General features: G+C 45.3%; 1 protein-coding gene across 2 annotated transcripts in view; it reads left to right on the top strand.

The window, feature by feature from the left end:
- Positions 1-1842: 1842 nt before the first annotated feature.
- Positions 1843-17877, top strand: part of Lipc (lipase C, hepatic type) — a 130242-nt gene continuing 114207 nt past the window's right edge. For both annotated transcript variants that reach the window (XM_076926234.1, XM_076926233.1), the window contains exon 1: positions 1843-1981. In XM_076926234.1, the coding sequence (XP_076782349.1) occupies positions 1897-1981 (85 nt within the window). In that variant the 5' untranslated portion in view covers positions 1843-1896. The remainder of the gene's footprint in view (positions 1982-17877) is intronic.

Raw genomic sequence — 17877 nt, 5'->3', positions numbered from 1 at the left:
GTTTCCTCCCGGAGCTGTCTCTCCAGCTCCTTCAGAGAGCTTTTAAGTCAGTCATTAGCAGACAACAGTTGGCACTTTGTCTGTTTGCTAACCATTTCCACCGTCCACTGGAGTGTCTAAGAGCCAACTCAGACGCCACAGAGCAAAATCTGAATTGCTCACCGTCCCCTCCACCGGACTCCTTTCACTCATAGCCTCCCTGTCTCCGTGGATGGTAACTCCAATAGTCTATTTGCTGAAACCAAAAGCCTCGAAGTCATTCTTCACTCTCTTCTTACCTCCTCCCTCCTAGCAATCCAAGGAATTTAGTAGTTCCACTTCCAATAACAAACGGCCCAGCCCCCGTCCAGGCCCACGGCTACATCACACCAGCCCCCATGGAAGCTCCCTGGGTCAATCACTCTTCAGTCCGCTCTCCTCTGTACTCTTGCTTACATGCAAAACAACACAGATCAAATTCTTTGCTCTTTTGTTCTGAGTGTCTGAGTCTCTCATGTAAAAGCTTCAGAGAAACCTCCGTGCTCACCGGCTGTCTTTCTGTTCTTAGAACACACCAGACATGTTCCAACCTCAGGACCTTTGCCCTAACGGTCTCAAACTCTTTTTCTCCAACTGACCCTTTCACTTCCCTCAGTTCTTGGGTTCGAGTTCGATTTCTGAGCAAGATTCACTCTGACCACTCTATTTAAAACTACTGCCTTCTCCATTATCCCTGTTACGTCTTTATTTTTACTTTATTCTTTGATACCAGGTGTCATCTAGCACGGGCTGACTTTGAACTCACTGTGTAGTCAGAAATGACCTTGAACTCCTGGCACCCCTGCCTCCTCCTGATCTGGGGCTATAGGCATGTGCCACCAAAGCCACTGTGTTAGGGATCCGGCCTGGGGCTTCATGCCTGCTAGGCAAACACTCTACCAACTGAGCTACGTTCCCAGCCAAATAGCTCTCACACATGCATCTCTGCTTTCCATGTACAATTCTTTTCACACACACATTCCCTATGGCACATAAACTCCAGCAGGGCTGTAGTGCGTGCCTACTGTATTCACTTAATTATCTTTAAAGTCAACAACAGCGCCTGGTACACAGTGGTGTTCAACACACAGCACTTATTCATTTGTTCACTGTGTCCATACTAAATCAATAAATAAAATGTAAATCGCACTAGAGAGCCAAGAACTCTTGCAAGAGCTGTGCACCACAGCCTCCTCCCTGCATGCTTCTGCTGAATGACCTTGCTTCAGACATTAAGTAACCCAGTGAGTGAGCTTAGCCTCAGGTATCTCTCAGCAGGGCCTTCAGCAAGACTCTGGTCCTTGTTTCTCACCCAGTTCCTTCTTAACCTGAGCTCACCAGGTTCCAGCTCCTCTTTCAGCTATAGAAATGCTGTTCCACCACAATTACACCACAGGTGCCTGAAACAGAGCTGAACTCAACAGGAAGCAGAGTCCATGGGGGTGGGGGCTTTTATCTCTCTTTAGGGTCAACAAGCCACTAGAAAGACCAGGACCATGACACCTCCTCCCCTTCAAGTGCTTTAGAGGAGAATGTAGGCAATAATACAGAGGTCACCTAGCTGACCTTTGATCAAATGTCCAAACACAACACACTAACTTTCAATTGATTGAGTCTGAACTATGAGCTTGGCTCAAGAGGAAAGACGACCTGGTGAGGTGTTTTATTTCCAAAATTTATCAAGTACTTCTGTAGATCAATCTAGATATTGCTAGATTTGGACTGGGGGAGGCAAAGAAAGTGTTCAAATACTAGGTAACGTGTTTTAAGGTTAATAATTAATGGGGGCCTTCCCCAACTGAGTACCATGAAGCATTCTGATCTCTTTAGTTCTAGGCATTAGCAAGAAGACCTCAGACCCCGGGTGAGACAAGAGACATGGGAAATGCCCTCCAAATCTCCATTTTCCTGGTATTATGCATCTTTATCCAGTCAAGTGCCTGTGGACAAGGCGCGGGAACAGGTAAGTGTTTGTCTTTTCTCTAGAAATGGCAGTGGATTTTTTTCTTGACTGTGTTGCAGAGATTGACAATGTGGGATGGAATCTGCTCCAGAGCTCATGAAGTGGTTCTATACATGGCTCCCAAGGTACCCAGAGCTGTGTAGCACTTCGTAAAAGGGACTGAATTTTCAAAAAGCTGCTCTGAGAATAGATGGAGTTAAAAAAACAAAAAGCCTCTGTAACTGGCAGTGAAGCCTCTTGCAGGTGTCATGTGGACACTGGGAGATTTTTTTTTTCAGCAGACAATGATCTGAAAGACTTGGGATCTTCCTAAGGGTTCATTTGAATTTTAATTTGTCGTCCCGAGTGTGGTGTGCAATCAAACACTCCCATCTTATTGGGGTTGTGAAATCCCTTTGCTCTCTCCCAAGAGAAGGGAATCTGAGTCCTATTTCTAGTCCTGTCTAAAGCAGAGATGTCATTGCATGTTTCCTAGTCTTTAAGTTTTCTGACAAAGCTTTTCTTCTGAGCTGAAGGAGCCACCATTAGTCTATCTGTTTAGTCTATAGTTTCATAAACTACACAGATGTCCAAGGATAGACTTATATGCCCCATCAGACAGATGGGGTCCAGGTTCCTGGATGAATAGTGTGTTAGATCAATAAATGGTGGGAGTGAAGTAACTGGACAATTTGACCAAATTTGATAGGGGTTTGCTTCTGTGCCCACCGTCATGAAGATCTGTTGGCCCAGATTGTTTTAAATTTTTGATTGATGGATTGATGAATGCATGAGTAGATAGATGGATGAGTGAATGATGGATGGATGGATGGATGCATGGCTGGATTTGGAGACAGGTTCTGTGTAGCCCAGGCTAGCTCAACCTTGAGATCCTCCTGAGCACTAAGGTCACAGACTTGAACTTCTATATCCACCAGAGACTTAGACTTTTCTTTCCACAAGGATATACTTGGGGCTGGAAAGATAGTCAATGGTTAAGTGTGATTGCTGTTCTTCCAGAGGGCCCACAATCAGCTCCCAGAATGCACATCAGGTAGCTGACTCACAACTGTCTGTACCTCCAGTTCTGGGAGATCTGACACTCTATTCTGGCCTCCACACACTCTGACACTTACATGTGTACAGTCTTAGTCATGGTTTCTCTCACTATGACAAAACGCCAAAAGTAACTGGAGAGGACATGGTTTTATTCAGCTTGTATGACCCAATCACAGTCCATCATGAAGAGAAATCAGGATCCTGGAGCAGGTACTTTATGAAGCAGGGGCTTGGAAAGAACAGGGCTTAATGGCCTGTTCCTCTTGGACTACTGAGCCTGCTTTCTTACAGCATCAAAGACCACCAGCCCAGAACTACCCATAATGAACTAGGCTCTCCCATGTCAACCATAAATCAAGAAAATGACCCAAGGCTTGCCCACTGGACAATCTGGTGGCATTCTCTCAGCTCAAGTTCCCTGTTCCCAAATGATTCTAGACTGTGTCAAGTTAACAAAACTAGCTAACACACACGCATGCACGTGCACACACACAGATAAAAACAAATCTTAAAAACAACTAGAGAGCTCCAAAAAAATTGAGAATCAATAACTTACTAGTTGGGTATGTACCAGAAAATTCCAGAATTTTTTTTCCTCTTACGGAAAAATGGCTTTTCTTTTGAATTTATTATTTTATAGCCTAAATTGGTTATTAATTTCATATTAGTTACTTCTGCTTGCTGACATTTTATGTGCCATGTATAATGCTGGTATTTTGCTTAGATCATCTTATTCTTTTTGTTTGTCTGTTTTTGCTTTTGTTTTTTATGGAGAAGGCAGTTTGTTTGACTTTTAAGATTTTATTTGCTGTATGTATATGTGTACACTGGTGTGTCAGACACACCAGAAGAAGGCATCAGATCCCATTACAGATGGTTGTGAGCCGCCATGTGGTTGCCGGGAATTGAACTCAGGACCTCTGGAAGAGCAATCAGTGCTCTTAACCACAGAGCCATCTCTCTGGCCCCGATCATCTTACTCTTAATGCTCTGTGTTTTTACTGACTTCTGTACTTAAAATGTTAAGATATAAATGAAGTTAGATGAGGCAGGTCAGTTTGTAGCAACAGCACTGATGGTCACTTTCATGCTGTTTACCATGTCTGTCAAAAGAGAGAATAAATATGCACCCACAGAGTACATGACATTGCCCACATCAGAGAGTCAGCCTGGAGGTGTTAGACCGGCTTAAATCTTGCAGAAGCAGAGGGAGAATTTTAGAATGTACTGATAGTTTTTATCAATCTCTTGGTCTATCTTTGTACAAAAAAGTGGGGGAGACAAAGGGTTAAGACTAAGGGCCATATAAGTACCGCGCTAACCGATTGTGCCACTGACACTCCTAAAATGTGTAGTAGCCCAGGCTGGCCTCAAACTCTTGCCTCTGCTTCCTTCAGCAAATCATTAGGCTAGAATAAAGAAGTAATTTCAGACAGGAATCTAAATTTTAGGCTAGAACGAGGAAGTAATTTCAGACATGAAAGTGACCTTGGGCTAGGACAGGGAAGTTGGCTCTGATACTTTGGTCATTCTGATAAGCCCTTAGAAACAGTGATCACGGGAGTGTTCATGGAATTGGGTTTAATGCCTTGCTTTTTCTTTGACTATTTGTGTTTATTGTCTTGCTTGTTCCTTGACTATTTGCATCTATTGTATTGCTAGACCCTCAACCTAGAACTGACCTTAATACATGCATATAATTAAAATGGTATCAAAGCAAAAAGAAGGAGGGGGATGGAATAGGGGATTCTAGGGAGTGGAAATGGGGAAAGAGGATGACATCTGAAATGTAAATAAATAAAATATCCAATAATTTTTTAAAAAGCCAAAAGGAAGAAGGAACTATCAGCAGCATAATCTGCAAAAGAACCCATGATATGCAGCAGAGCTAACAGCCAGGTCTACCTAAAATGTCTATGATTCACTTTGCATTGTTTAACATTAAGATGAAAACGAATCATGTACGCCAAATAAATTATTAAAATATGCTTATTTAAAAAAAAAAAAGACTAGGGTCCAAAACAGAATTGATGCTGTTTCCACTTTTCAGTCAGAATTTTCTATATGAGATGGAAACCTACATAAAATGAGTCTGCAGAAAGAAGGTCAAAGAGAGAAAGAAAGTGTCAGCCACCCATCTATCCCGTTAACACTTCCAGAAATTTTTTGGGTGTTAGGAAATGTGAAAGTTGATGTGGGACCCGGGATAAACATAATCTGCTCAGAAAGGTGTATGAAAATTACCCAGATTATTATATCATTACAGTGCGGTCACAGATATAATGGAGTCCAGGGTAGTCAGACGACAGTGAGCAGAGGGAGCCAAGGTCTGGTCTACAGCAGAGGGAAGCCTACACATTTTTCTGGAGGAGGTGTTCTTTAATCTGAACCCTGAATCAAAGTCTGGATATGAGGAAGGAGGGCTGGAGAGAGAAAAGAATCTGAAGCACCAAATCACACATGGCCAGGAAGCACCCTCCTGACCAAGATAATGACCTTTATTCCCAGGTTCACAGTGGATCCAGCTTTCCCTGCTTCTATGCCCTGATTATTGTGTTTTTTTAACTGAAATATACATTATATATTTATGTTATATATACAGATACACACACACACACACACACACACACACACACACACACACACACATTAATTAGAAGGACATCATACCTGTAGTTGCAGCACTAGAGAAGCTGATGCAGGAGGATTGCTGTGAGTTTGAGACCAACTTGAGCTATAGAGTGAAACTCTGTCTCACAAAAGGCAGTGTGAGGCAGAGGGAGGGAAAAGGGAGGAAGGGAAGAGTCTGTATCATAAGCCCTCAAAGAATTTTCACAAACTTAAGGCATAATGTGCCACTTTGCCTGTTGGGGACTTTTTCTTCATGCTCTTGTACCAGCCTCTGGAGTTGAAGGCCACCCATGCATTTGCATATAGCTGTAGTGCATCCATTCTCTTTGCTGATATCCTTGTGTAACTACACCAGACTGCAGTCACCCTTTCTATTGTCAGTCTCTATTGCCAATGAGACTTGGGATTTAGAAGTAGTCCATGCCAAGGAGGTTTGGCCTCCTCCACCCCACCTGAGCCCCTCCCCCATGTCTTTGCACTATCTGGATTTTTCTCAATTTCCTCATCCTGATGTTTTCTCAGGTCTGGTTTATCTAAAAGCTGAAGGCACTAGTGCTGATTATCAGCGGGTGACCTCAGGAAATAGGATGAGAGTCAGGGGCTTCTGGCCCCAGGAAAGCAGAGTCCTCTCTGTAGTATGTAAATCCATTTGTCAGTGTGGGGCTGGTACAATGTCCTTATTGGGAAACTGCAAGGCCACCAGGATCCTTCCAGCAAGTGAGCATCTTTTAACAATATCTCTCAGTGGTGTGACTTTGCCCTCCTGGGAACATCCAGCAGTGTCCGGAAGCATTCTTCACTGTAGATCCTAGAGAGAAGACTTCTCCAGCATCCAGCAGACAGAGGTCAGGAGTGCTATAATCATCCTGTTGTTCACAGAAGCGTCCTACAGCAATGCACCAGGGAACCCATAATGCTGAGGACAAAAAACTGACGTCAACATCAGCTTCAGGTTCAGTGGATAAAGTGTTTGTCACAAAAACCATAAGGACTAAGTTCAAATCCCCAGAACCCCATCTAAAGCTGAACCTGTCTCAAGTGAGGTGTAAAAAAAAGTCTAGGACCAACCCCTGAGGTCATCCCCTGATCACTACACATGTGTGCTACAGCACATGCTTTCTCACACTCACGCACATGTTACTTACGCAGTCTGGGAGCTCAGGAAAAATGAATGTGTGTTCCTCATGGGAGTGAGCATGTAGTGACTCAGAATCCTTCTTGCTCTCTCAGACACATTTTGTGTCTCCAACCCTCCTGGTACTTAATACCCATTCTCACATTTAAACAGGGAGCGAAAAATAAACGTGACAGGGCAGCGACTGTAAAGATGAAACTACAGGATTCACATTACTTCAACTCTGTTTTCTAATGTGACATCCATCCACTAAGATTTTTTTGTTTGTGTTTAAAATTTATGAATAAAACAGATTGTGAACTGTAAAGCTTAAAATTTGCTTGGCAAGTAAAAACTTAAGTTTACACCAGAGTATTTTTATTGTATTGACTATCTTAAAGTTGGAATTTGGTCTTCAAAAAAAAAAAACCTGTCCATTGCTTTAAAACTGAAGAATAAGTTGAGAAAATAATGACTACCTTTTCATAAATAGTATTGAAAATATTTTTATATTATGACCAGAAAGGAATGAAAATGATCTACATAGCCCACAGAGTGTAATGAAGGCAGTCAGTCTTGGGTGTACATTTTTCTTCACCATAGCAGGGCATGCCATGAGTCCCACTGGAGAAAAGTGATCGTGGACAAGCTCATGCCCAACTGTCCATGCAAAGACTACGCCTGGAGGGGGTGCGTTTGTGTGGGGGCTTGCAAGCTGGCATCAGAGAATAAGAAAACAAGGCCTTCCTTGGGCAGAAGCTAAGCTTCAGAGCTGATAATGTGCATGTGTCTTTCAAAGCTGAATGCCTTCTGACAGTAAATTATCTACAGCAGGAGGAAGAAGAGACGGAGATGGAGGGCAAAGAGGAGTGGGGGGAGGGGAGGGGTAAGAAGACAGGAAGAAGAAAAGAAAGGAAAAGAGATGGAGGAGAGGAATGGGAAGGTGAAGGACAGAGGAGAGGGTGATTATGAGCCAGCACATGCTGGTTAAACCGCAACTGACCATAACCAACCAGCAGTGGCAGAATCCCAGCAACTGCTAAGTCCGTCTTTAAATTCAAATGCTGACTGCCAAAAATTTCAGAAAGTTGGTAACGACATGGTATTTGTGAATAAACGGCTTATTAGTGACCCTGAGATGCTCACAGCATGACACTAGGGATCTTAATTCAGCCCAGGTGGTGGGTTTCAGAGTCCCAACCCCTCCCGAGACACTGCCAAGGCTGTGTGAAGGTTGCGTTTTGAGCAAGGGGACACAGAGTGGTTCTTTACCTCTTGGTAAATTGTGAAAGGCACCTATGACCGCAAAAAGAAAGTTCAAAAGCAATTTATCTAGTTGCTTTTAAACATAAGTATAAGGAAATTTGACATGAAATAGCAGGGCAGGAAAATAGCGTAGAATATCTAATATACTGAATCATGGTGTGTATCCTACTAGAAGGCTGGAAGTTTGTTTAAGCGTCTACAGAGTTTTAAAGCCATGGTGTGCTCTGTGGACAGGAATGGGATTTTAGTGCATAAGAAGGAAGGAAGGAAGGAAGGAAGGAAGGGAAGAAGAAAGGAAGAGAGGAAGGCAGGGAGAGAGAGAGGAAAGGAGGGAGAAAGGGGCACAGGTGAGTGGGCAGGCTGGCTGGCTGACTACTTACTAGTAGCTTAGGCCTAGTCTGAGAGGTACCTCACCGTTCTCTATCATATGATTTCTTTGATCCCAGCTAGGGAGGAGACAGGTTAGTGTAGGGTTTGTCCTGAAAGGAAGGCCACAGGAATAGAGGGACCTTGCACTCACAAGTCAGACCTATCATTTTCACTCACTGTTGCAGGCAGTTCCAGCCAGCCTCAGATCACTGCCCCAAGGAGACTTGCTAATTCCCCACTTGTAACTATTAGAGGAGGTAGGCAGAAATGCAGCTCACACCCCCACCCCAGGATGAACATACCCACCATTCCACAGCAGCTGCGAACCAACCCGCAGCATTGTACAAAAACCCCTCTTCCTCCACAAGACATTCTCCTGCTCACTGCCAAACGTCCTGGCCTTGTAGCCCAGTGAGTCCAGAACCCACCTGATGGGTGTCACCTAGAAAGGACCAGGCAAGGACCAGAAAACAGACAGCCAACTTTCACCCTGATTGCTTTCCACAGGGACCTAGCACTGCACAGGAAGAAACGAAAGAGCCACTGAAGGCCTTGTGCCTGCAAACTGACCTAAAAACACAAATCACCCAGAGAGCGACCAGCCAAAAGCCAAAATTGGGTATCTAGATTCCCTCTCTGGTCTTCCCCTCCCTCTGCCCTATTTAACACACCAACTGCCATGCTGGGTACTCGCAGACGACTCAGCAGGAAGACAGGCTGCCCTGATTTAGTCCTGGTCCACAGACAGAGCGGAGCAGATCCAAATACATCTCCAAGATCATATTTCTGATATCCATGGCTTACACAGTGCAAAGGGGCCAGCAGTTCTTACTGCCAGGAAGGCGGCTGGCCACTGGCTCCAAGAAGGGTGTCGGTTTTAGAGTGGAGCCTTCTCCGTGAACTGGAGTCTAGCCTGCTGGGGAATGGAATTAGCAAGGCAAGGGCAAGATATCCAGACCCATGCCAAGGGGTCACAGGCACCATAGCTGAGCTGCAGCCACAGTGGGTGACCCAGTCTTGCAAGGGGTAGAGGAGCCGCAGTAACTTGGGCAGTGCTGGGTCTCATGATCAGGCACAGGGGTGGGGGCTAAAACTAAAACTGGTCATAGACACTGAAAAATCCCAGGATGCCTGCAGGACTGCTCCAAAGAAGGTGCAGTTCTGGGTCACTGCCACTAGGGAGCTATATCATGGAAGAAAACGTCTCTACTTCATCCAGAAACCACCAACCACCTATCAATCCTGATAGGCTGCTAGGCCTTATGAGGCTCTCCTCTACTTCTATGAAAGAACGTTGATAGGCCCAATTTTCCATATATATATATATATAATTCAAGGTATTCACAAACATGTGCTCTTCAAAAATAAAATATCTGCAAACTGAAAAGAAAGTATTTCTGGAAGAGAAGCTTCCAGGCTGAGACTCACTGGTGATGGGTAGAGAAACTGTCACAGCAGCTCTGAGTCACTCCTTTCCAACCATAAGGATCCGCTCAAGGACATTCTTTTCACATGCGCTGGTCATTAGCAGGGTTGAGCAGGGCCTGTGTGAGAAGGGTTGGCCTGCCCCGTAACTGTGCAAAACTTTCTGATGTCAGACATTCCAACTCCCTGGTACTAAGAGGAACCAACATAGTGAAAGAAAAAACAGTCTACTAATTTATTTTGAAACATAAAACATAAAGTTGTAGCGTTTATTAACTACCTGCTGCTTTCTGAGCCAGCCAAAGTCAGTACAAAAATCGCCATTTCATTTACCAAAGAGCTTCAGTTTTAGAGTCCAGCCCCTTAGAGGAGTGCTGTGAGACAATTTCAATTCAGTGTGATAGGTGTACAAATTTATCTTGTGCAGAGAGTTCTGAGGAAAGTGTGTGTGTGTGTGTGTGTGTGTGTGTGTGTGTGTTGACTGTTCACCTGCATGTATGTCTGCATACAATGTGCAGACTGTGCCCAAGAAAGCCAGAAGATGGCATCAGATCCCCTGGAACTGGACATTCAAACAGATGTGAGCTGACCTTGTGGGTAGTGGGAGCTGAGCCTACGTCCTCTACAAAAGGACTCTCTGCAAAAGCAATCTCTCCAGCTCACTGGTTCAAGTCTTGAGGGGAAGGAAGTAGGAGACTATTGTAAGGAAAACGGAATGGGTATGAACAGTCTTGACTAGAAGGGCTGAAAAAATGAGAAAGATATTGAGAACCCATGAGACTCCTGTATGGCTCAGAGCAAGACGCAGTAAAAGGAGCAGAAACAAGGACCTCCAGCTCCACCCTTGAGAGCTACAGCCTGACCCTGGAGGCTGTGCTGCCTAGATGCAGGCCTGGCATTTGAGAAGGGGAGGTATAGCTTGCTAGCTGCCTTCTGCGATGCCTGGAGAGCCTTATCTCCCAGCCTGGCTGAAACCCTGGCTACTCCCTTCTGGGAAGAAAGTATATCAGCAGGAAAGGGTGTGGGTGGGGTCCTGTACTCAAGAGTTTTGCAGTCTCCTGAGGCTCACACAAATATTTGGCTCTTCCTTCAAAGCAAGCTCCAACTTTAGGCAGATCTCTGAAGTAGTCTTGTTCATGGTTACTCCAGGCCTAGGGCCTGGTTAAGGGATTTCCATGAAACTTAACCAGTATCACATTAGGAATCGTCCATCTTAAAAATCCCTTACTGGGATAAAAGAACTATGTGCAAATTTTACACCATACTTACTGATCAATAGCAGTTTGACATTGAAACATTCACTCCCATCTGCGTTAACTGAGTTTTTACCGTAACACTGTAAACAATATTAGACAGGCACAAACATCTCATTTGGAAGATGTTGGTGCTTACAACTGTATTAGTCATCTCAGTGGGGAAAAAAAAAACCTGACAAAATGAATTTAAGGGAGGGATTTATTTTGGCTTAAAGTTGCCCATGTGGCAGAGACAGCATGGTAGCAGGAGCACATGGCAGCTGGTGACATAGTCAGCTATGGACCCATAGTCAGGGAGGAAAGGGAGAAGACGGCTTGTGCTCAACTCGGTTTCTCTTTTTTTCATTCAGTCTGGAATCCAAGGCTATGGGATGGCACTACCCACAGTTAGGGTAGGTATTTCCACCTCAATTAACCTAGTCTAAAACTCCGTTACAGTCAGGCCCAGAGTTTTGTCTAGGTGATTCTAGATCCTGTCAAATTAGCAATCTTAATCCTCACACCAGCTAAGGCCTCTAGGGATGGCACTGGCATTGAGTGTAAGGGAGGTTTCTTTGGCTGACTTCAGCAAGAGAGGGGGAGCCCTAGGGCTGCCTCATGGGTGGGGTTGAGGCTGCTTATGAGAACTGGGCCTGTGTGGATGAGACTAAGGATGGCTTGGAAAACAGAGGAATTCGAGAAGGCAAACCTACGGCCAGGTAACCATCATTGACTAATTGCTACACTAAACCAAGTGTAATCTCATAGGTGGGTGGGGGAGATGAAATGGAGGTTTAGTTGATGTTTGGAGGTTGAGTTGAGGTTTGCAGTCTGAAGGATTGAAGCCAGGGCATTAGGCTTGCTGGCCAGCCCTCTACCATTGAGCTATACCTGAAAGCTGAGGTTGATACAGGAGCACCCATGACACATTCTGACAGTCAGGAGAGAAGGATGATTTTGTGACATCTGTGGCCTCCACAGCCCTCTCTGACCCGACACAGAGATGGAGGTCCCTTGCATACCTGGTTACACTCTGTGGGTGCTGTGTGATCAGCTGGAATCTTGTGTCTGGCAGCAGGTAAGGCTACTCTTGTACTTGTGTTCTCTCGCATAAAGGACGTCTCCAGGTGACGTCTCTGAACTCTTTTAATCCCTCTTCACATTGACTGCACAGCCTGTGGGACCCCCTTTACCTCTAATGTCCCATGAGAAACAAGCAGGCTCCCTTCTGCACTGATATCCTAGGTAACGTCTGGGTCACTGAGTGGTTGTCATGGTGCTGGGAGAGCCACAGTGCTCACCTCCCTCACTCAGTACTTGTACATGACTGGGAAATGGAAGCATAGAAGCAGAGTTCTGTACCTAACGTGAGACCTTGTGCCCTGACTTAACCCTAGATGACTCAACTGCCTGTGGCTCCAGATTCCCAGACTCAGAGGATAAAGGCATGATTCTGTAGGAACTGTGCAAGCACTCAATGACCCTTACACTACTTCTTTCTCAATACTATCTGGACTCGACAAGGGTCAGGTTTTTGATCAAGTGCAGATAAGGAAAATTCATAGTTGATGCTCTGGGGAAGGGGGCTCTCATATTGCTTTAATGAAGTAGAGCCACATTGTGTCAAATCATCGTGTTAGGTTGAATTGGTGGGTTTTTTTTTTTAATTTTTATTTTATGTGCATGGGTGTTTTGTCTGTTTGTGACCACATGTGTGTAGTGTCCACAGAAGACAAAAGAGGGGAACTGGAGTCAGAGATGGGTGTTAGCTGCCATGTGGTTAGTAGGAATTGAAGTCAGGGCATCTGAAAGACTAGCCAGTGCTCTTTACTGCTGAGCCATCTCTCCAGCCCCGGAAACTACTATTTTCTAAGGAACCCAAAGGACATGCCTATTCATTTCACCTAATAGATGGAGCAGTGTTGGGGAGTAGGTATCTGTTGACCCTGTTTTACAGACAGAGACATGGTAGCTCAGAGCTGTGAAGTCATCCTCTATGAATAACTCAGTTAACAAGTGGCCAAGTCGCTAGTCACAGCCAGACCCATCTGACTCAACCTCCCAGCATTCCAGCAAGTCTAGAAAATACCTCCCTGATTCTGCTTCAGTGTGGACTTTCCAGAAGTGTCTCCTGGGGTTCCTGTGAAAGCACCTTAGCCTTCAGCTCATTGTATTGTGTATGTAAGTACCTAGGAGCCTGGGGCACATCCTGACCCTCTAATGTGCAGCTTAGCCACTTAGGGGTGACAAGTAGAAGCAGTGGCCCAGGAGCAAAGCCACTCATACACAAAGTCTCAGTCCTCCTCCCTCCCTCACAAAAGTCCACCCAAGCCCAGAGCTCCCCAGAGTCAAGTCAGAACAAGGTGTGAGCACTAATCTACTGATCTCAGAGGTAGGTGCGGTCCTAGATCAAAGCTGGACATTTTAGGATAGTGTTAAGGTAAGTGAAGATCTTTCCAGAAGGTGCCACATGAGAATCCTCTAGGTTCAGTTTTATAAACTGATCTGGTTCCTCATGGCCTCCGTGGCTTAGTATTATCCGTACAACATGGAGACATATTGAGTGTATCTTTCTTGCCAGTGCAACAGCTCTTGAGATTGTGTCATAATTAAGTAACCCCTGCCACCATCATCATGTTGCACAAGGGGGCACAGCCGGATTAATGAGTAATCATTGTCTTAGTCACTTTAGATGATGCATCATCTAATATCTGACAAATGCACCTTAAAGGAGAAAGGGTTTATTTGGGATCACAGTTTGAGGTTACAGCCCTTATGCTGGAGAAGTCATGGTGACAGGAACTTGAGGAGGTAGCTAGTCACATTGTATCTCCAGTCAAGAAGTAGAGAGCTGTAAGTCAGCTCACGATTTCCTTTTTATACAACCCATGATCCTAGCTCAAAGACTGATACCAGAAGAATGTGTGCACACAGAGTTCAACAAACAGCCTCAGGTGTCATTTCACAGATGCCATCCATATTTTTGGTTGTTATTGAGAAAAGGTCTCTCATTGGCCTGGAACCCACCAAGTAAGTTAGGCTGGCTGATCAGAGACCCACCCCCCATTGACTGGACCATTTCCAATTACATTTTGGGCCTGGTTTCATTTTTTTTTAATCTAAGTCCTGGGGATTAAACCCCAGTCCTTTACCAACTGAGTCATCTCTCTAACCCCTCTTATCCTCATCTTCTTCTTCTTCCTCCTCCTCCTCTTCCCCCTCCCCTCCTCTTGCCCCTCCCCTCCTCCTCCTCTTCCTCTTCATCCTCCTCCTCCTCCTTCTGCTTCTTCTTCTTCACACATGGGTCACATTGTTTTAGGGTCTACACCTAAATCAGGTCCAAATGACCTCATTTAACCTGAAGTAGGACTGTAAAGACCCTATCTACTTACCTACAGTTTTAAGATCTGAGGTTCTTTGAGTCATTTGAGGCCATGGTTCCAGGCTGCAAAGTGGGGATACTATGGACATCATAAATATGTTTTTATTTTTTTGGAGCTATAACAACTCCTGGGGGGAAAAGAGGCTTAGGCATATACATGACGCTGAGCAGAAAACAGTAGGTCCAGAAACAGTGTCCTTTCCTGCCAGTGTAGGAAGCGATAGCCCAGCTGAGGCACACAGGAGCCAGCTGGCAGTTAGTTGGGGGATCACGGGGGGGGGGGGCAGCAGCCCCTTTCAGCAAAGTGATTAAGATTTCTGGCAGCTCCAGCAGGAACTGGCAGGAAGCCAGGAAGGAGTGCTTATCTAGGGCATATTGGGGGTAATGATAAAACTCACCCTCTGGCACAGAACCTGAAGGAACTACCTTCTATTTGAAGACGTGCATGGTGTGAACCCAAAAAATGTACTCTCCCTGCCTTGAGAGGTGTTCTTCCCACATAGCCTGTCTGCAGGCAGGCTGTTGCCTACGTTCACCCAGCCTGGCATCAGCCAAGAAGAAATTCCCAAGGCCAGTTGCCACCTTCTCCTGGCAAGCTCAGAAGGAGTACAGTGAGAGCCAGTGCCCAAGAACAGAGGAGGGCTGGCAGGGCCCCTCCCACACCCTGCAAACCTTTGCCCGGGCTGTGAGCTCCTACTCTGCTAGGGGGAACCACCTCAACAGAAATAAAACATGGCATCTAGGGAGATAGCTCTGTCAATAAAGTGCTTTCCTCACGAGCCTGGGGATATGGGTTCTAGCCGCAGAACTCGTGGAAAAGGGCAGAGGAAGGCGCACAGCTGTAATCTTAGAGTTGGAGAAGACACGGCACATCTGGGAGACTCAATGACCAGCAAGCCTAGCCTAGTTATCGAGCTCCAGGCCCATGAAAGAACCTGTCTTTGAAAAGTGGACAGTGTTTCTGAGGGTGACAACCAAGGTGGTCACTCTGCCTCCACATGCATTCACATGCAAATGCTCACACACCCAACACACGCACAGGTGCACCACACACACACATGCATACACACATGCATACACACATGCTCACACACATACACATGCTCACATGCATGTACATGCTCACACTCATAACACACTCACACACATACATGTGCTCACATACACATGCTCACACACATACACATGCTCACATGCATGCACATGCTCACACACATACACATGCTCACACATGCACATGCTCACACTCATAACATGTTCACATGCATACACATGCTCACACATACACATGCTCACATGCATGCACATGAACACACACATAATATGCTCACACACATACACATGCTCACATGCATACACATGTTCACACACATAACACACACACATACATGTGCTCACATACATACATACACATGGTCACATGCACACATGCTCACATGCATACACGTGCTCACATACATAACATATTCCCATGCATACACCTGCTCACATGCATACACATGAATACACACACACACAGAGGCACAATAAATAAAATGTAGACTCCTAAGGAAGACCCCAGAAAGCCCAAAAGAACACAGTGTGTCTGAGTCCCAGCTGTGTCAGCTGATCCAGGTGGCTGTGAGCCCATCACTTCTGGGTCCTTAGACCTCATGTTTATTCATGGTGAGGTGACCAGTGAGACCCAGCCCCAGGCAGTTCTGAGGATGAAATAAAATGAAACATTTTTCAGTTATTCCTTGATGGTTGTGAAACAAATATTTGCAAGTGTGTTTACCAAGTAGTCTGCACCATAGACCTAGACCGATTCATGTGCCGCCCCCAAGGTGCTTCCCTCCTTTTATTGCAAAAGTGTTGAAATAAATAAGGAAGTTTAAAGGACGTTGAATTAGCATATTCCCTCCAGACAGTCAGTAATTGTTAACCTTTCCTTGTATTTATTTTCTCTCTCTCTATTGGTGTGTGTGTGTGTGTGTGTGTGTGTGTGTGTGTGTGTGTGTGCTATAAAACCAAGTGAGAGGAGCAGGAGAGTGAGAGGAGCAGTAGACAGAACACAAGAACACAAACACACACACATATGCACACATACATGCACACACGTATGCACCCACATATGTCAGTACACACACACGCCCTCCTTGAAGTTGTGGATATCACAATATTTGAGGGTTTTTTAGTGTGTATGCTTGTGTGGTGTGGACATGTGGACATGTGTTTCCATGTGTGTGAATACACTGCACATATGTGCAAAGGCACGTAAAGGCTCAAGATTGACATTAAGTGTTATCTAGATTATTCCCCACCTTACCTATCGAGGTCAGTTCTTCTCACTGAATCCAGAGCTCACTTGGCTAGTCTATCCTGCTGCCAGTTTGCTCTGAGGACTTTCTGTCCTGGCCTAGACTCTATTGGGATTACAGGTGAGCTGCCACGCCTGGTTTTAACATGGGTTCTGGGGATCTAAACTCTGGTCCTCAAACTCGGGGAGCAAACATTTCATATGATGATTTTATACCATCCAATATCTAGTCCACACTCAAATCTCCCCACTCACCTCAAGAATCTTACCTATGGCATTTTCCTCTCTAGATAGGAAGCACCTCCAGAACAGGACTTGTCTTAATCCTCAAGACTTGCAGGCCTAGTGCACAGCAAGCTAGAAGCAAATAATTATGGAATATTTGCCTCATCAAAGAAAGAGTGAAAGGCAATCTACACTTTTATTTTATTACATAGAGTTGATCATTTTTCCCACTTTACATCTGCATTTATTAACTTTACATCCCGATTGCAGCCCTGCCGCTTCTCCCAGTCTCCCCTCTCCTTTCACCCCACCTCCCCATCACCTCTGAGAAGGGGGAGGTCCCTCTTAGGTTCCAACCCACCCAGCACCTAAAGTCACTACAGGACTAAATACATCCTTTCCCACCGAGGCCAGACAAGATGGCGCAGTTAGGGGAACAGGATCCACAGACAGGAAACAGAGTCAGGGTAAGCCCTGCTCCAGTGGAAGAGTATCTCCCATGCTGCACATGTGCAGGAGGCCTAGGTCCAGCCCTTGTATGGTCTTTGGTTGTAGTTGAGTCTCCGGAAGTCCCCAAGGGTCCAGGTTAGTAAACTTAGTTGTTCTTCTTCTGGAGCCCCTGTCCTCTCTGGGGTCCTCACTCCTCCCCCCAACTCTTCCACAGACTTCCTGAGCTCCTTCTAATATTTGGCTGTGGGTCTCTGCATCTGTTTCAGTCGGTTGCTGGGTGGAGCCTCTCAGAAGACAGTTACACTAGGCTCCAGTTTGCAAGCATAACAGAGTATCATTAATAGTGCCAGGGATAGGTTCTTCCCCATGAAATGGATCTCAAGTTGGGCCAGTCATTGGTTGGCCATTCCCTCAGTGAGATTCATGTTATTTGATTGGTAAATCCAATGTCCATGCTGGAAA

Source organism: Arvicanthis niloticus, chromosome 27, assembly GCF_011762505.2.
Source record: "Arvicanthis niloticus isolate mArvNil1 chromosome 27, mArvNil1.pat.X, whole genome shotgun sequence".
Classification (NCBI taxonomy): domain Eukaryota; kingdom Metazoa; phylum Chordata; class Mammalia; order Rodentia; family Muridae; genus Arvicanthis; species Arvicanthis niloticus.
Note: the sequence above shows the minus strand (reverse complement) of the source record. Positions and strands in the feature narration are given on the sequence as shown.